This window comes from Mesoplodon mirus (genome assembly GCF_964341445.2).
Source record: "Mesoplodon mirus genome assembly, chromosome: 1".
Lineage (NCBI taxonomy): Eukaryota > Metazoa > Chordata > Mammalia > Artiodactyla > Ziphiidae > Mesoplodon > Mesoplodon mirus.
In genome coordinates this window covers 218,132,069-218,152,379 of record NC_138976.1, presented here as the reverse complement: position 1 = coordinate 218,152,379, position 20,311 = coordinate 218,132,069, and the positions used below count along the sequence as shown (strand labels likewise).

The window sequence follows — 20,311 nt, the reverse complement described above, 5'->3', positions numbered from 1 at the left end:
TTGCAACACACCTTGATTCAGAGAAGCTATTTGAAGTGCTCCATCCCCACATGGGCCTAATGATTACTGTATTGGACAGCAGCACCTGGGTCTCTAGAACTGAGAGAAGAAAGTCCTAATCCCTGTCCTCAATGAGCTGCCAGTCAATGGAAGACTCAAAGAGGCACAGAAGTAATACAATAAGGAGGGAAAAGCCTTCAGATAAAGCTCATGCCATCTGCCCCAGCAAGAAAACAATAGGAAAAAATTTAAGCCTCAAAGAGTCAAACGGTGACCCAAAGAAAGGGGGTTCTGTGCTCTGGAATGCAAAGGTATTCTCCAGGAACTAAGCTGAAGACTTGCAGGAGCTGTCACGACCTGGGAGCCCATGTCCCAAGGCTTGACCTTCACCTCCAGGCTTTCCTCCTTCAGGTGACCTCACTCTTCCCTGCAGGATCTGTCATTCTCATCTAATTCATATTTATCAGTAATGAAAGATACTCTAAAAAAGCCAACTTTCAAAACCTTTCCTTAATAATATGTTATGATGATGACACTTCCTATCAATGATAAAAAAGTGACTATTCAATAATGGTGATGGAGCAACTAGGATGACTTCTGAAAAATAATAGTGTCTTCCTTATGCTGTTCTTATATTAGAAAACTAAGACTAGATGGATCAATTAATTAATTGTAATATATGAAACAAAAAAGTACTGCAAAAATATGAGAAAAAAATTCGTACAAGTTTGGAGAGGGGAAAGACTTCTTCAGTATGACAAGAAACTATAAAACTTGCCTAAAGTCAACTATATAAAAATTAAGAAGAAAGCTGCATGGAAGAAATCATGACAAAGTTAAAAACAAATCAGAAAAAAATACTCAGAATACAAAGCACACTTAGAAGTGTAATTTCCTTAATCTATAAGAATTCATAATGGGGACTTCTCTGGTGGTCCAGTGGTTAAAACTCCAAGCTTCTACTGCGAGGGGCACAAGTTCGATCCTTTGTCAGGGAACTAAGATCCCACACACTGCACAGTGTGGCAAAAAAAAAAAAAAAAAAAAAAAAGAGTTCATAATGAACTGGAAAGAAGATCAACAAGGAAATAGTAGACTTGAACAATACTATAAACCAACTAGACCTAGCAGACATGTATAGAGTACTTCAGTCAACCACAACAAAATACACATTCTTTTCAAGTGCACATGGAACATTCTCCAGATTAGACCATATGTGAGCTCATAGAACAAATATCAATAAATTTAAAAGGAGAGAAATAATAGAAAGTATACCCTCCCACCACAATGGAATGAAATTAGAAATCAATAACATGAAGAAATTGGGGAAGTTCACAGCTATGTAAAAATTAAACCACACTCCCAAATAACCAATTAGTCAAAGAAGACATCAAAAAGGAAATTGGAAAATATTTTGAGATGAATGAGATTGAAGATACAGCATACCAAAACTTACGGGATATAGCTAAAGTAGCTGAAAACTTAGAAAGAAATTTATAGCTGTAAATGACTACTTTAAAGGAAGAAGAAAGATCTCAAATCAATAACCCAATATTGTACTGTAAGACACTGAAAAATGAAGAACAAACAAAAGGTAAAGTAAGCAGAGGAAGGAAATAATACAGATTAGAGCAGAAAGTAATGAAATTGAAAGTAGAAAAACAACAGAGTATGTGCTGATGAGTGTGTGATGGGCCTGTGGTGCCCTAGCCCTTCTGCTTACCCATGACCATGGTAGAAACAGGGAAAAGCCGATGCTGGTCAGGTCTCCTGTGCCATGGGGAAGTGGTGAAGGAGGGAGATCAGGGTCATGGAGGGGAAGGGAACCTGCCCCCGGCTATGGTAGACTGGCAGCTCTGTGAGATGTTATGCTACTTATTAACTGTCTTGTTTTCACTAGCTATATTCCTAAAACCTAAAACAGGCAGGCACAGAGTGGGTACTCCCATGTTTGTTGAATGATTAAATAAAGGCTGCATAGTATGCCACTGTGTGGTTTTTATATAATTTAGTAATAATCTGCATAACACTAAGAATTTTTTATTTTTTTCAAAATTATTATTACATTGAATATATTTGAAAATAAATCCATATATATTTTTCTGATCATGTTAGTAGGGTGACTTTCTAGAAGAAGAGAATCTGGGTCAACCTGCAAAAGTATATTTTTACCATAGACCTGCATACACACACTCATGTGGGCACATGTGCATCTGGTTTTGGTTCATATAGTTCAGTAGTTTTGATCTTATGTTGTGGGCCTTTTTTCATTTTTGCTAACTACAAAAAAATTAATCGGTTTAAACTTGCATTTCTTTATTTTCATTATTTTTGTTTATGATTTTGGTCTTTTCTGCTTAGAGTCTTTCCAAGAAGACAAGCTATCATGCCTGTGCATTTTCTCACATACAGACAATAAGTTCCTAATTTTTTGTTATCATTTTATTTAGTTTAATATTTTAGTGTACAGAAATTTTCATTTTTGACTAGTGAAATTTGTAGATACAACACTTTTTAATTGCTTATAAGCTTAGAGAGACCCCATATAAGATGAAGTTCTCTAATCCCATAGAGAATTTTAATTTTTTTTAGCGTATAGCTATAACCTAAATGGAATTTATTTTGTGATTGATATGGTGTGTTCCCTGAATTGTTCTGAGTCACTTTCTGGTTCTTCCAACCCCATTTAGCAATGGATTCTCCTATTTCTCTCTGCTTTTGGTCTGTCCTTGATCACAGTTCAAATGTTTATACAGACATTGGTCTCTTTCTGCCTAGACAGTTCCTTTTTGCTCTTTTCTTGCTCAATCCACATTTTAACTTAATAAAGTGAATGTAAAAAAAAAAAGAAAGAAAACAAACATTTAAAAGGTCAATTATCCCTCCATCCTGATTAACTACTTTGATATTTTAAAAAAGAGGTCAATACACATTCAAAGTGAGAAAATTTAAATAGTACAGAAAGGTTCTCAGACAATAGTGAGACCTCTTTCACTCTTTTCCCAGCCCCCTGGCTCTTTTTATTTCAAGTAACTAGGAGAGGGAATTTCTTGTGATTGTTTGCCAGAATCTTTATGTATATGCCATGTATATATGCATATGCATATGTATAGCTGTATATTTTTACATGCAAGACATTATATTATGTAATACACTCTTCCCAATGAAATTTTCTAATATATTTTAGTATGTAACAGAGCAAATACCTTTTCCTTACTTTTTAAAAACTTATAATTTTACCCAGGCAGAATTTAGAATTGTTTCACAAGATTTCCTCCAACTCCCCCCCAAAAAAATCATTGAAGTTTTTATTAAATTTATCTTAAAATTTAAAAAATAATCTAGTAAGAATTGAGATATTGTCAATATTCAACATATTTCTTATGAAGATAGAATTTCAAGTCAAGTACAGTTGTCCCTCGGTACCTGCAGGAAATTGGTTCCAGGAGTTCCCACATATGCCAAAATCTGCAGATGCTCAAGTCCCTGATATAAAATGGCATGGTAAAGGCAGCCCTCCATACCCATGGGTTTTGCATCTGTGGATTCAACCAACTACAGATAGAAATTTCAAAATGTGCAAATATGGAGAGCTGACTGTATATGTTTTGAAAAAGTCCACATATAAGTGGATTCACAAAGTTGAAATCTGTGTTGTTCAAGGTTCAACTGTATTTTATTATAACTCAATTAAGATTCATGCTTTTCTTCACATAAATTATTACATTTTCTTGTCAAGGCTGTTTTCTTTGTATTTTAAGCATTTTGTAAGTTGGACCCTCTTGTAATAAATTTTCTGATTCATTTTTAAACTCTACAGTCATATCTAAAATAATGACTGTTTTACCAGCTCCATCCAAGAATCTGCCTCATTTTTTTTTTCACAACATGCTTCATAGGCTAGAGTTTTCAGAATAATGTTCAACTATCCTTAGAAAAGGCAGGTGTTTTCATATTGAATGGACTTTCTTGGAGAGGCCCTTAGTATTTAACCATTAAGAACAAGGTTGGGGATAAAAGGTCATACTGTATAGCACAGAGAACTATGTTCAATATCCTATGATAAACCATAATGGAAAACAATATTAAAAAATTATATATATGAATAACTGAATCACTTTGCTGTACAGCAGAAATTAACACAACGTAAATCAACTGTACTTCAGTAAAAATTAAATTAAAATTTTTAAAAAAGAATGAGGTTGGGGCTTCCCTGGTGGCACAGTTGTTGCGAGTCCGCCTGCCGATGCAGGGGGCGTGGGTTCGTGCCCCGGTCCACGAGGATCTCACGTGCCGTGGAGCGGCTGGGCCTGTGAGCCATGGCCGCTGAGCCTGCGTGTCCGGAGCCTGTGCTCCACAATGGGAGGGGCCGAAGCAGTGGGAGGCTTGCGTACCACAAAAGAAAAAAAAAAGAATGAGGTTGGGTCTTGGTTTCATGAAGAAATTCTTGTCATTGTGGATGCAGCCTCCAATTTTGAGATGGTTTCAAAAACTCAAAATTGGTGCTTAATTTTACCAAATGTCTTTCCACCTTCCATGGAGACTATCAGATGCTTTCATTCCCTTATTTAGATTATTGATATGGTACATTATTACTGATCAAAGCACCTTTGCATTTGTGGTATAACCTTTACTTCTATTTTCCAAAGTGCCCTCATATATATTCTTCACTTGAGTCACATATAGCCTGGGATGGAGTGCCTGTCTCCTGATGGGGTGGGTGAGAAAGGACTAGAAGGAGCAGAAGGGAGCTGTGTGGGGTGCTGGGAATGTTCTGTGTCTTGATTGGGTGATAACTGCTCAGCTGCATACAGCTGTGAAAGCTGGAGCAGACACTTAAGAAGTGAGGATTACTGCAGGGAATGTGTCCATAAAAATAGAAAATATCAAAAGGAACCAAAACGAAATTGTAGGGCTGAAAAGTCAAATAGCTGAAGTGAGAAATCCACACTAGAGGTGTTTAACTGCACATTTGATAGGTAGAAGAAAGGATCAGTGAACTTGAAGATAGGACAAAAGAACACAGGGCAGATAGCCCCTGCATGTGCATGGGAGTGGAAGAATTGATTTAGGAAATCACAGTGTCCCTGGTTTATCTCTTCTCCTTGAAAGGGAAGCAGTTGATTATCCCTTTGAAGAGTTTGTCGATAGTATCAAACAATACAAGAAAGGCCATTAGCTACAAAATATTTACATATTTATGTATCCATGACCAAAATATGTAATTTTAAATAAAAAGAAGTGTGTGTATTTTTCTCCCCCATTCTCCTGCTCTCCTCTGGAGCAGTGCTGAGTGACCCAGGTGCGGGGGTGTTTTCTTGCTGTGTGACCAGCTCCTTCCTTCTACCCTTTATGCCTCAGGCTCACCCTACATGGGTGTGTCTCCTGCTCTGACTCTGGATTTCTAGGCGCCAGGCTCCTGGGGGACTGGAATCCAGCCCCTCCTCCCTCCCTCTCCTCCCTGCCCTTCCCCTGGGGGAGGGACCCCAGCCTGGCCCAGCTTCCCCACAGCCTCCCCAGGTGATGTCTCTGGGCCACACCTGGGCCTGCTGGGCTCCCTTCAGGTGCAGACCGGCTCTGACAGAGCTGCTGGGAAGGGGGGGTGGGGCGCTGCTTGCTGGGGTCATTCTGTGACCCCTCACCTGGGGGCCTCCTGCAGCTCCTGGGCCACCTCCCCTTTCTGTCCCCACTGGCCTTTCTGCATCCTCATCAGTGGGCCCAGTGGCTCAGCCCTGCGACCTCTTGGAGCCCCAATTCCCTTCCCCTGGACCTTAGGGTCTGGCTCTCCTTCTCACTTAGAGTTTCTGGAAGGCTCCATGGTCCCACCTCTGTTCCCTTCCCAGAACCAAGGTGCTGCGTACAGAGCTGCATCCCCCACCCCCAGAGGCTGCCCTCTGCCCCTGCCCATTGGTACCTCAGCCTCACCCTGAAGCCACAGAAATCACAACCTACTGTTTTAATCTTCCACAGTCCTCGAGTACCATCTCTCCCCTCCTCCACAATCTGCTCCTGCTCAATTATTCCCCTTTCTCCTTCCCTTTTGCTCCCAACCAGTACTAGGTGTCCTCTTACTATAGGGCATTCCCATTCTCCAGCCCTGTACCTTTTCTCCTGAATTTCACCTTTGCCCCAACTTCCCCACCCCAACACAGACAATAAACCTTCTGTGGTGTCACCTCTGAAGGTGAGGAAGATAACCTGTATTCCCAAGATGGCAAGTGTCCATTGTTATGTTGGAGCCCTGCAACCATCCCCTCCCCCAAAGCTCAATCACCAGCATCCTGATAGCCAAGAACTTGTGAATATATTTCAAAATATATCTTCAGTTAGATTCTTGATCATGTTCTTAAGGTAACTCCCTAGAACAAGTGGAATCTTGAGTTAAGCTGTAGAGATATTTTTTCTTCTACACACACACACATACACACACATACGTGCACACATGCACATATGCATGCACACATACACACACACGTGCACTATTTTGGTTCCTACCAACAGCTCATTCATTTTGGTCTGGAGATTTTGGGGGAGCTATGGTCAGGGTTCCTCACAATTGATTCCGTGCACTCATTTAGCCCCATGCTGGAGAAAGGTCAGGCGCAAGACTGGGGTTGAGAAGGCAGAGGGTCATGCTGGGGCTGGGAAGCGGCAGGTCTTCACAGAGCTCTTCAGGGCCCTGCAGGTGGATGAGGACAGACCCTGGCAAAGTATTCACACCTTGAGAGGGATCAGGGCATCCTTAGGGAGGGAATGTCCTCACCACAGGGCAGGAAGATCCCTGGAAGGGAAGTGGCCCAGACAAAGCTCACCTCCATCTTGTATGCCCTGGGACAGGGACATACATCTCCTGGCTCCTGAGGTTTCCCTGGGAAAATCCCTTCCTGCACCCACTGCTGTCTTGTGAGTTGTTCAATCATTACTACCATTATGGTTATTCTAACTTCCCTTATTCAAAGAAAAGAAGTGTGCTGAAATTAGTGTATCAATTTAAAGGAGAAAAATATTCAATTATATACCTGATCATTAACTTTACACTTAACATCTTCCATCTATATCTGCTTACTTTTCTCTGTCATATGGGCCCAAGTCCTAATCTACCTTACTGCCATTTAGAATGTAGAATATTGCAGTACTGCCAACAGGTGGGATCTTTAACAATATCCAAAGGTATGTTTAAGGGAGAACATGCAGGATTCTTATTTCATTTTAAAAGTCAGGCACAATATATATCCAATATTTCAGTGTTACATTAGGAAAACAACCAGCTCATCAAACTTGTGCTTTACAGTTTGGAACCCTTTCTATTCTCGTACCTTGTCTTGTACATGTTTTAATGATCCATTACTAGGTTACTTTTGTGTTAAATTTTCTTCTGGTTTTAAAATAATCCATGAGGCAGACATACCCTGAGATGACCACCAATGAGTCCAGCCCTGTGTAATCCCACCTGTGGGTATGGACAGAATCTGACTTGCTTCTCACCAAGAAAATGCCAAGGTGATGGGATGTCACCCCCTGATTGGGCTACATTATGTGGACAAAGGGATAGGATGGCACTCTTTGTTTCTATTAGTTGCATCCTCCGTCCACTAAATCTCCAACCAGACTCCTTCTCTCTCCACATACTCCCTGTGTCACGCAGGCACTAGGGGGCCTAGTGATGGTGACATTCAGCATACACAGGAACGTCATGAGATTTCCTCCGAGGCCAAAGCACTCAGCAGTGCTCCTACAGTACCCACAAAGGCTGTTCAGACCCTGACCACCAGGCAGGCCTGAAAGGGCCAGAGGTAGGGGGCGGTGGGTGAACTCATGCCCACTGGCTCCAGTGAGGTGGTCTCTACACTTGCGTGGTTCTGATTCTTCTAGCTGGCCAATAATCCAGGCAGAAGAAGTTCTGGAGGATCCTAGGTCACCTTCCTCATGGAGAACCTAAAACCCCTTCAACACTCACCATGCATTTAATTTTCTCCTCTCTTTTGGGAATTTAAGATGAACAGGAATGTTGTTAGCAACAGTTCTCAAATAAGTCTCATCAAAATTTGTGTGTACAAATTGTAGAAAATAAACGTCCCATTATTGCAACAATCAGATAATACATAAATGTTCCTAGAAGAAATCTCTCTCCAGCATTGTCCTGGTTGGCTCTTGACTGCAGCTAAGGACAGGGAGGAATCTGTCCATGAAAAGATGCCCAAAAGAGGTGATGGGGCGACACATGAGGTCACCCATCCGAGTCACGTCTGCCCCGGGAGAAAGAGTAATGAGCGTCACAACTACTGCCCTCCTGAAAAGCAGATTCACTCTTGTGGCTTCCTCTCTGTGTCCTTCCCCAAAAGGGGAGGGTTCCACATATGACTGGGCTTTTGAAAGCATAGTTCGCTCACAAGAGAGGTCTGAGAGCAGCCGAGTGGTATTTGAATGTTGTGTAATGTTTTTCAATTGTAACTAAAGGGCAGTAGTTACCCTTTGCTGATCTAGATGTGTCTTCCTTATCTGGAAGTTCTATGCGTGGCATAATTCACAAGAATCTGAAAACTTTTCCTCTAAGATCAGGAATAAGACAAGGGTGCCCACTCTCACAGCTTTTATCCACATAGTACTACAAGTCCTAGCCAGAGGAATTAGGCAAGAAAAAGAGATAAAAGGCATCCAAATAGGAAAGAAAAGGAGACGCAAGGGGGAGGAGATATGGGGATATAAGTATATGTATAGCTGATTCATTTTGTTATAAAGCAGAAAATAACACACCATTGTAAAGCAATTATACTCCAATAAAGATGTTAAAAAAAAACAAATAGGAAAGAAAGAAGTAAAACTGTCACTATTGGGGCTTCTCTGGTGGCGCAGTGGTTAAGAGTCCACCTGCCGATGCAGGGGACACGGGTTCGTGCCCCAGTTCGGGAAGATCCCACATGCCACGGAGTGGCTGGGCCCGTGAGCCATGGCCGCTGAGCCTGCGCGTCCGGAGCCTGTGCTCCGCAACAGGAGAGGCCACAACAGTGAGAGAAAAAAAAAAAACAAAAACCTGTCACTATTCTCAGAGAACATGATATTATATATAGAAAACCCTCAAGACTCCATCAAAAACTCTTAGAACTAATAAATGAATTCAATAAAGTTATCTTTATTGATATAAATATCTACTGTATTTCTTTACACTAATAATAAACCCTCAGAAAGAGAAATTAAGGAAATAATGTCATTTACAATTGCATCAAAAAGAATAAGATTCCTAGGAATAAATTTAACAAAGGAAGTGAAAGATCTGTATATTGAAAACTACAAGACATTGAAGAAGACAAATAAATGGAAGAATAGTAAATGTTAATGAAATTGATGAATCAATATTGTTAAAATGTTCATATACCCAAAACAATCTACAGATTCAATGCAATCCCTATCAAAATTTCAATCGCATTTTTCACAGAAATAGAAAAAAAATGATCTTGACACTTGAGGTAAGGAAGATGGTAGAGTAAAAGGACGTGCTCTCACTCCCTCTTTCGAGAACACTGGAATCACAACTAACTGCTGAACAATCATCGCCAGGAAGACACTGTATCTCACCAGAAAAGATACCCCACATGCAAAGGCAAAGGAAAAGCCACAATGAGACGGTAGGAGGGGAGCTATAATAATAAAATCAAATCCCATAACTGCTGGGTGGGTGACTCACAAACTGGAGAACGCTTATACCACAGAAGTCCACCCACTGGAGTGAAGGTTCTGAGCCACACATCAGGCTTCCCAACCTGGGGGTCTGGCAACAGGAGGAGGAATTCCTAGAGGATCAGACTCTGAAGGCTAGCGAGATTTGATTGCAGGACTTCGGCAGGACTGAGGGAAACAGAGACTCCACTCTTGGAGGGAACACACAAAGTAGTGTGCACATTGGGCCCCAGGGGAAGGAGCAGTGACCCCACAGGAGACTGAACCAGACCCACCTGCTAGTGTTGGAGGGTCTCCTGCAGAGGTGGGGGGCAGCTGTGGCTCACCAAGGGACAAGGACACTGGCAGCAGAAGTTCTGGGAAATACTCCTGGGTGTGAGCCCTCCGAGAGTCCGCCATTGGCCCCACCAAAGAGCCCAGGTAGGCTCCAGTGTTGGGTCACCTCAGACCAAACAACCAACAGGGAGGGAACCCAGCCCCACCCACCAGCAGACAAGCGGATTAAAGAATAAAAACCATATGATCATCTCAATAGATGCAGAAAAAGCTTTTGATGAAATTCAACACCCATTTATGATAAAAACTCTCCAGAGAGTAGGCATAGAGGGAACCTGCTTCAACATAATAAAGGCCATATACGACAAACCACTGCAAACATCCTTCTCAATGGTGAAAAACTGAAAGCATTTCCTCTAAGATCAGGAACAAGACAAGGATGTCCACTCTCACCACTATTATTCAACATAGTTTTGGAAGTCCTAGACACGGCAATCAGAGAAGAAAAAGAAATAAAAGGAATACAAATTGGAAAAGAAGAAGTAAAACTGTCACTCTTTGCAGATGATATGATACTATACATAGAGAATCCTAAAGATGCCACCAGAAAACTACTAGACGTAATGAATGAATTTGGTAAAGTTGCAGGATATAAAATTAATGCACAGAAATCTCTTGCATTCCTATACACTAATGATGAAAAATCTGAAAGAGAAATTAAGGAAACACTCCCACTTACCATCACAACAACAAAAATAAAATACCTAGGAATAAACCAACCTAGGGAGACAAAAGACCTGTGTGCAGAAAACTATAAGACACTGATGAAAGAAATTAAAGATGACACCAACAGATGGAGAGATGTACCATGTTCTTGGATTGGAAGAATCAATATTGTGAAAATGTCTATACTACACGAAGCAATCTACAGATTCAATGAAATCCTTATCAAATTAGCTATGGCATTTTTACAGAACTAGAACAAAAAACCTTAAAATTTGTACGGAGACACAAAAGACCCCGAATAGCCAAAGCAGTCTTGAGGGGAAAAAATGGAGCTGGAGGAATCAGACTCCCTGACTTCACACTATACTACAAAGCTACAGAAATCAAGACAATATGGTACTGGCACAAAAACAGAAACATAGATCAATGGAACAAGATAGAAAGCCCAGAGATAAACCCATGCACCTATGGTCAACTAATCTATGACAAAGGAGGCAAGGATATACAGTGGAGAAAAGACAGTCTCTTCAATAAGTGGTGCTGGGAAAACTGGACAGCTACATGTAAAAGAATGAAATTAGAACACTCCCTAACACCATACACAAAAATAAACTCAAAATGGATTAGAGACCTAAATGTAAGACCGGGCACTATAAAACATAGGAAGAACACTCTTTGACATAAATCACAGCAAGATCTTTTTTGATCCGCCTCCTAGAGTAATGGAAATAAAAACAAAAATAAACAAATGGGACCTAATGAAACTTCAAAGCTTTTGCACAACAAAGGAAACCATAAACAAGACGAAAAGACAACCCTCAGAATGGGAGAAAATATTTGCAAATGAATCATCGGACAAAGGATTAATCTCCAAAATATATAAATAGCTCATGCAGCTCAATATTAAAAAAACAAACAACCCAATCCAAAAATGGGCAGAAGACCTAAATAGACATTTCTCCAAAGAAGACATACAGATGGGCAAGAAGCACATGAAAAGCTGCTCAACATCACTAATTATTAGAGAAATGCAAATCAAAACTACAATGAGGTATCAACTCACACTAGTTAGAATGGGCATCATCAGCAAATCTACAAACAACAAATGCTGGAGAGGGTGTGGAGGAAAGGGAACCCTCTTGCACTGTTGGTGGGAATGTAAATTGATACAGCCACTATGGAGAACAGTATGGAGGTTCCTTAAAGAACTAAAAATAGAATTACCATATGACCCAGCAATCCCACTACTGGGCATATACCCTGAGAAAACCATAATTCAAAAAGACACTTGTACCCCAATGTTCATTGCAGCACTATTTACAATAGCCAGGTCATGGAAGCAACCTAAATGCCCATCGACAGATGAATGGATAAAGGAGATGTGGTATATATATACAATGGAATATTACTCAGCCATAAAAAGGAACGAAATTGGGTCATTTGTAGAGATGTGGATGCATCCAGAGACTGTCATACAGAATGAAGTAAGTCAGAAAGAGAAAAACAAATATCGTATATTAACGCATATATGTGGAACCTAGAAAATGGTACAGATGAACCGGTTTGCAGGGCAGAAATTGAGACACAGATGTAGAGGACAAACGTATGGACACCAAGGGGGAAAGCGGCGGTGGGGTGGGGGTGGGGCTGGGATGAATTGGGAGATTGAGATTGACGTGTATACACCGATGTGTATAAAATGGACGAGTAATAAAAAAATTAAAATAAACATTAAATAAATAAGTAAATAAATAAATAAAATAATCTTAAATTTGTATGGAACCACCAAAGACCCCGAATAGCCTAAACAGTCTTAAGAAAGAAGAACATAGCTAGAGGCATCCTGCTTCCTGATTTCAAACTATATTTCCAAGTTATTGTAATTAAACAGTATGGTATTGACATAAAAACAGACACATCGATCAGTGGAATAGAATAGAGAGCCCAGAAATAAACCCATGCATATATGGTCAATTAATTTATGCCAAGGGGGTCAAGAATATACAATGGGACTTCTGTTTCCTAAATGGTGTTGGGAAAACTGGAAAGCCACATGCAAAAGAACGAAACTGGACCGCTATCTTACCCCATACACAAAAATTAACTCAAAATGGATTAAAGATTTGAACATAAGAACTGAAACCATAAGACTCCTAGAAGGAAAACATAGGCAGTAAGTTCCTTGGCACTGGTCCTGGCAATGATTTTTTGAATCTGACACCAAAAGCAAAAGCAACAAGAGCAAACATAAACAAGTGGGACTACATCAAACTAAAAAGCTTCTGCACAGCAAAGGGAACCATCAACTAAACAAAAAGGCAACATGCTGAATCGGAGAAAATGTTTGCAAATCATATATCTCATAAAGGGCTAATATCCAAAATATATAAGCAACTCATACAACTCAATAAGAAAAACCAAACGATCCAATTAAAAAATTGGCAGAAGATCTGAAAGATATTTTTCCAGAGAAGACATACAGATGGCCAACAGGTACATGAAAAGATGTTTAATATCACTAATCATCAGGGAAATGCAAACCAAAACCACAATGAGATATCACCTCAAATTTGTTAGAATGGCTATTATCAAAAAACCCCAGGAAATAACAAGTATTGGTGAGGCAGTGGAGAAAAGGGAACCCCTGTGCGCTCTTGGTAGGATGGTAAATTGGTGCAGCCAGTATGAAAAATTATGGAGGTTCCTCAGAACATTAAAAATAAAACTACCATATGATCCAGCAATTCTACTTCTGGGTATTTATCTGAAAAAAATGAAAACACTAACTGGAAAAGATATCTGTACACCCATGTTCATAGCAGCATTATTTACAATAGCCAAGATATGGAAACAACCTAAGTGTCCATCAATAGATGAATGGATAAAGAAATTGTGGCATATATATATATATACACACACACACACACACACACACAATGGGCTATTATTCAACCATAAAAAGAATGAAATCCTGCTATTTGTGAAAACATGGATGGGCCTTGAGGGCATTATCCTAAGTGAAATAAACCAGACAGAGAAAGAGAATACAATATAATCTTTCTTACATATAAAATCTTTAAAAAAAAAAATCAAAAAACAAAACCCCCAAAAACCCCAAATCAAGTTCACAGATACAGAGAACAGATTGATGGTTGCCAGAGGTGGGGAGGGCGGGTTGGGGGTGGGGGTGGAGAAATGGGTGAAGAGGGTCAAAAGGCAAAAAGGAAAGAAAAAAGGACTGTATGCAAACGGAGAGTTAAGAGACTCAGAGACAGCTCCATGACTGTGGGCTTTAGCACAGGGGCTGGGGAGGATTTCCTCTGACTGGTTCGAATGTCTCTTTCTTCCTCTTGTTCTCAGTGCCATGGTAGGTGACGAGGCTGGGGGTACCCAAGACCTCCACCAGCCTGAGTCATCAGTTCCATCCAATCTGCCTTGGATTCTCTCTGGCAGCTCCCCTCCCCAGGACCAGCTTAGACTCCCCTTCCTCTAGTTGGACTGTTACTAGAAGACCTGCCTCAGGCCACCAGGGTCAAGGGGCAGTGTGTAAAATATTTTTTAAATGTTTTTAATTTAAAAAAACTTTCCTCAAGTCACACAGGGATTTATTGACTCAGGGATGATTAGAACCCAGAGGTCTCCAGTGGACATGTTGGTTTTCTGGTCTGCAATTTAAAAAAAGAAAAAAAAATCAAATATAGGGTCTGGTTGGGGGCCTTGCTGTTGACAAACAGCAAATACAAAAGCACTTCCCTACCAGGCTTCTGGGCCCTCACCAGGCTTCTGAGGGGGCAGCTTCCTGAACACCTCCCAGTTGTGGTCCCCCCCACTTCACCCCACCACTACCACCGTGCAGCACAGGACAGAACAGTACAGGTTCCCAATCTGCAACATCCTAATAGGAAGTAGGCCTGTGGCGCAAAATGATGAAGGAAAGAAAGGAAAGGCATAGAGGGAAGAGGAGGATGACTTACTCTGCTCTGAACCAGGCTCACCGTGAATAGATTATTCCTTTCAGTGGAAGAGGTTTTCATAATAAAGGTTCCTTTCTCTTTATTTTGCATCATTATATCTGAAAGGAGCCATAACAGACTTTGATGGAACATTTTTTTATTTTTTTAACAAAGTATTTGTACCTGCATTGTGTCGTAAATGCTCACACACCCCTAGGATAGAGAGCCCAGCACCAGTGAAGAATGGGGGACAGACTCGGGCTTGGGAACAGCACCATGGAGTCCATGGCAAGAGCCCACAGATATCAGAGGCCCAACCCAGACACTGGAGGGTGAGAGAGAGGGTAGAGGAAGATGCTGGGAACCCTGAGCGGGTATTCACCAGGGTCCAAATGTTCTATCAGGTAGAACTTCAGGTTTATAAAACAAACGTGATGAAAGTACATTTATACAGCCATGCTAATGATAATTAAGGTCCTTAAAAAGTAGAGTTCGCAACAGGAAAATATAGTGTGTATCCTTTGCCTTTAAGTAAATACTTATTTGCAATTCGATAGTAAATTGATCATTAACATTAATTACGTGAATAGGCCCAGGGCAAAAAATCCCTCCAGGTCTGTCTCATTCTCTAAGCACTTAAATCTCAGAAAGTGCAAATGAGTCTGGCAGTCTACTGATTTTTCTAACAATTCAAGATTTCTTAGTTCACACCCCTACAATACGTGCAGGGCATCCACTCTTTGCCAAGCGGGGCTGGAGGCGCTCCGCAGACTCTCGGGGGGGTCTCCTTCTTGGGAGTGCCTGTTCTCTGGCCTCCTTGGGGCCCTGGTCAATGGAGGGCGGGCGGGGAGGAGCAGAAGCTGAGAGTGGGCAGAAAGCGGTAGTCAGAAGACAGGTGGTTCAGGGTTTATGAACGGGTGGGGCATTTGCCCTGCAAAGGGGCAGGGTCAGGACCCGCCTTGAACGCAGATTCTGAATCTCACAGCCCGGATCACAACAGAGCCTGTGGGAAGTGCCCTGTCCCCACCTCCCAAAGGCACAGACCTTACCCTTGATGAAAAACCGCATCCCCGGGTATCAGCCGCCAAAGCAGGCAGTTTCCTCTATGAAACAGAGGGGCCCTCAAGGTCTCTGGGCTCCTCTCCTGAGCCACACGCGATTGGCTAAAGTGGTGAATGTTTACGTCAACTCGACGGAAGGCGTAGCTCATTCGCCCCCGAGGGTGGCGCAACCCCAGGCCGGTGTAAAGCTAGCGTCCGACTGAGTCATTACCCTGCCCCGTGCACCCGCAGGCGGCAGGACGATCCCGCGCTCCACGAAGCACACTTTCATTCCTGATGGCTCTTCCAGCTGTCACTCCGCGGCGACCTGGACGGCGAGCGCCCCGCGACCGCACGGGGCAGCGGGGACAGAGCACACAGGCCGTCTCGAGCACCCGGGCAGGGCGCGTTCTCGGTCCCAGGCCTCGGCTGCGGGGCCCCTCGGTTCTCATCTTCGTCGTCCGGGTTGTCCTGCTGTCGGTGAGTCCCCGCCGCGAGTCCCGGCTCCACATGGCGCTCTCCGTGGCCGGAAAAGGGCGGGGGCGAGGGGGGGCGGGACACGGCTGGGCATGTCCCGGCAGGACCCACCCGGGCGAAGTCCAAGTACATGGGGTGAGGGGGTGGCGGGGTGCGGATCCGGGGCTGGCAGCATCTACCTGCGGCCCCGAAGAAGAAGAGCCCGCTCTCCGCCTCCGGGTCCTTGGAGGGTCTGGCCTCCAGATTGGTCCTAGGGGAGCATCAGCGAATGACAGATCGCCTTTTCTTTCTCTTCCCCTTTCCTTCCTCCGATCCTCCTCACTCTTTCTTTCTTTTTATTTTGCACTACGTTTAACTTTTAAAACGTGTCCTTTGTAAATCGATTAACCGTGTAGGTCCCCGCCTTCCCCCACCACTGCCTTAAGCACCTTTGAATTTCCTTTTCCCTGAAAGGGGAGCAACGTTGTTTGCTGTTTGTTGCAATTTATGGGTGCTGTGTAGAAACCATCAATCAACCCACAGTTGGGACCAGATTCTCCCCACTTCTTTTTTTGGGTTGGGGGGGCGGTACGCGGGCCTCTCACCGCCTCGGCCCCTCCCGACGCGAGCACAGGCTCCCGACGCGCAGGCTCAGCGGCCACGGCTCACGGGCCCAGCCGCTCCGCGGCATGCGGGATCCCCCCGGACCGGGGCACGAACCTGCGCCCCCCGCATCGGCAGGCGGACTCCCAACCACTGCGCCACCAGGGAAGCCCCCTCCCCACTTCTTTAGGAGGCAAGCTGGAGGCTCTGGGGGCGATTTAGTACTATCGGTGTGCATCCTAAAGAAAGTCACTATGGAAAAAAAAATGTGCCTACTTCCACTGCTTTCTCAGGTTGTTTGAGGCTCTTTTCGAAGTTTCTTATATGTTCACAGGAAAAAAAAAAAATTAAGGGCCTAACAAGGTTACAGGAATCATGGAAATGTGTACTTTGCATTGTACAAATTAGTACTAAAAATCAGAAAAGAAATAACGTTTTGTATTCACAAAAAAATATAGACTTAGTTTTTAAAATATCAGTTTACCATAGGTAGGACTCACTTGAACACTGCTTGACGAATGGCTCTGGGTGCCTGTAGGCACTGTCAAGTATCCGTGTAGCCATGCGCGTTGTCTGTTAGGTAACTCCTTAGAAGTGGAACTGCTGTCAGCAGGTTAGCTAATTTTACACTCTCGTTTAGTTAAGGATAAACTGGCCTCCAAAAGAAGGCTGGACCATTTTACCTCACACCGAGAGCCCACAAGTGTGCCTGTTTCCCTACACCTTTGCCACACTAAACTTTAATTCTTTGCTAGTCTAAGAAGTAAAAATGGGGCACCACAGTGCTGTGGTTTTGATTCCTCAAGTGCCAGTAGAGATTTTCAAGGATCCATGAGATCTCTGAGACTGGGAGTGAATGACCAGGAGACCCCAGATTAGGCAGCAGGGGAGGGGGCAAAAATACAAACAGTAAAAGAACTGACAAAAATCTTACACAAATTCTTTCAGGCAACTTAAGAGTGCTTTAGTAGTTTCTAAGCCCAGTATAACCCTAATAGTGAAACCTGACAAAAACATTTGAAAAGAAGAAAAATATTAATACCCTTCAATATCCTTCCTAAAAACAGAGGCAAAATTCCTTAACAAAACAAATAGTAAACTAAATTCAGGAATATTTAAAGAAGAAAACATGCCATGACCAAGTGGGGTTAATCACAGGAATAACATCTGAAGATGAATCAGTGTTTTTCACTATGCTACCACCATGAAGGAGAAAAACTATATGAACAGCTTAACAGATGCAGAAAAAGCATTCGACAACACTTAACCTCCCTGTCATGATAAAACCTCTCATTATATCAGGGCAGAAGAGACCTTCCTCCACCTGATGAAGGCCACTTCCTCTTGGAGTCACATAGGAGATTAGGATAACCTAGAAAGGGGTGTGAAGGAATGTTCTGTAGTAATGCTAATTTCCGGGATCTAGATAGAGGGTTTGGGTTTCCCAAGTGTATGCGTTTTTAAAAACTATTTGAATGGTACCCTTAAGAATTATGCATTTCCTTCTTTGTAAATCTTAACACTGAAAAAAACTGTAAAGAAATATGGAGCTCAAGTGACTGACAATGCTGAAGTATTGAGTTGCAGACGTGAATTTCATCATAAAAATAAGACACATAGGAGAATGGACAGAGGGATGGATAAAGAAAGAAATATGGGGCTTCCCTGGTGGCGCAGTGGTTAAGAATCCGCCTGCCAAGGCAGGGGACACGGGTTCAAGCCCTGGTCCGGGAAGATCCCACATGCCGTGGAGCAGCTAAGCCTGTGCGCCACAACGACTGAGCCTGCGCTCTAGAGCCCGCGAGAGCCACAACTAGAGAAAGCCTGCGTGCAGCAACGAAGACCCAACGCAGCCAAAAATAAATAAAAATAAATAAATTAATTTTAAAAAAGAAAGAAATATGTGATAAAGCAAACATAGCAAAATATTAGTTACCGAATCTAGGTGGTGAGTATATGAGAGTTTACTGTACAGATCTTTAAACTTTGTTGGATGCATGAAAATGTTCATAATAAAACATTGAGGGAGACAGCCTGTGAGAGAAGAACCAGGAAAGAGAGGAGGGAATAGGACTGTGAAGGCAGGGAAAGGAGATTCCACCAACTTGTGGGGAGTCAGAGGAGGCCCAGCCTGGGGAAGGGACAACTTAGAGGACATATGTGGGCTTAGCTGTCCCCAAATACTTGACAGGCTTTTCTGTGGAAGAGAGCTGCATTTTATCTTGTTTAGATCCAGGCAGTTGAACTGGGCTCAACATAAGCTGTTTTCATCTGAACCGTGTTTTTCTTTCTTTCTTTTTCTTTTTCCCTTAATTTCACTTTCTATTTTGTCACTCCCAGGTTAAAGCAAAGTTGCAAAGACTATACAAACCCCCCCCTTTTTTCCTGTACCATGTGAAAAACAGCTGCTGATATGATAGAGCCCATGACTGAATACTTGAATGTATATTTCCTACAAATGAGGACATTCTCCCCCAAAACTACAACACAGCCTTCAACATCAGAACACTAACATCAACACGTTAATCCCCATCAAATCCTCAGACCCCATTCAAATTTTTTCGACTGGCCCCATTGTGTCATTGTTTGCACGGAGACTCATCTCAAAACCCTGTGTTGCTATTTCTTCTTCCTCTGTGTGACTCATTATGTGGAACGCTAACAGCTTCCTTTCCAGGACAGCTTGTCCGGTTAAAGCCAAAAGTTCCTTACTCAACTGTGATTCTGTATCCTGATTTTGAAAAAGTGTGTGCCTAGTAAGACTCATTTGTGAAAATGTGTGTGTGCGCGCACGTACGCGCACGTGAGAAAGAAAGAGAGAGAGCCTGAGAGTATTACACATATGGTCAAATAGAAGAAGTAAAGACACAAAATAATGGATGTTTTCTCTAACTGGGGGGATCCCTGTGGTTTCTGTCTTCTTATAAAAAATGTTTCCTTGCCCATACTTTCTGGAATAAACATATTTTATTTTATTATAAGAGAAAGGAATACCAGGAAAAAAATTTAAGTGTAAGTTACTTGGTAGCACAAAAGGCCAGGGGACAAACATGAAAAGAATGAGAGTTTATAGCTGGAAGAAAGGCCCCAGTTCTGTTTCGTCTTGCAGGCTGTGGTCAAGGGACTGTGGGATGCATCCTGGGAGGGATGAGAGTCTGGAAGCCACTCATGCCTGTCCCTGCTTTGTCTCCACAGATTGCAGCTGCTTCAGCCATGCCCATAAGGCAGGAAAAATTTCGCCAGCAATTAACTGCCCTGCAGGGATGGAAACTCAGCCTCTCAGGGAAGCTGTGTGCACCAGGTACGTTCTAAGACTGATCTCCAACCCTTACCCCACCCTTGTCTCCAAGTCCTTCTGGTCTTCTGACCCCAGCAGTTCCTGGCTCTTATTCCACAGGCATTTACTGGAAGTCTTGCATGTGCCAGGCGCTGTGCCAGTGGAGGGCACGAGACCCCCACCCTCCTGGAACCCTCCTCCTAGGATGGTACCCAGACAGATGGACAAATGTGACAGTCAGAGAGATGAGATAGGAACCGTGAGGATAATTGAGTGATGGGTGGGACAGAGTTGGGGTTGGTGAG

General features: G+C 42.7%; 2 protein-coding genes across 6 annotated transcripts in view; one reads left to right on the top strand and one right to left on the bottom strand.

Annotated features, from left to right (window-relative positions):
- The window catches only part of CHMP7 (charged multivesicular body protein 7), a 53,983-nt gene extending 38,187 nt beyond the window's left edge, over positions 1-15,796 (bottom strand). Inside the window, exon 1 of the mRNA XM_082622133.1 lies at positions 15,680-15,796. The gene's annotated coding sequence lies outside the window, so the exon portion shown is untranslated. The remainder of the gene's footprint in view (positions 1-15,679) is intronic.
- LOC309804659 (tumor necrosis factor receptor superfamily member 10A-like) overlaps positions 1-20,311 on the top strand; it is a 38,210-nt gene that overhangs the window by 8,115 nt on the left and 9,784 nt on the right. For 2 of the 5 annotated variants that reach the window (XM_082622092.1, XM_082622089.1), the window contains exons 1-2: positions 15,842-16,150; positions 19,925-20,030. In XM_082622092.1, the coding sequence (XP_082478218.1) occupies positions 15,968-16,150; positions 19,925-20,030 (289 nt within the window). In that variant the 5' untranslated portion in view covers positions 15,842-15,967. Of the gene's footprint in view, positions 1-15,841; positions 16,151-19,924; positions 20,031-20,311 lie in introns of those variants that run through there. The other 3 variants (XM_082622093.1, XM_082622091.1, XM_082622090.1) reach the window with 2 other exon arrangements.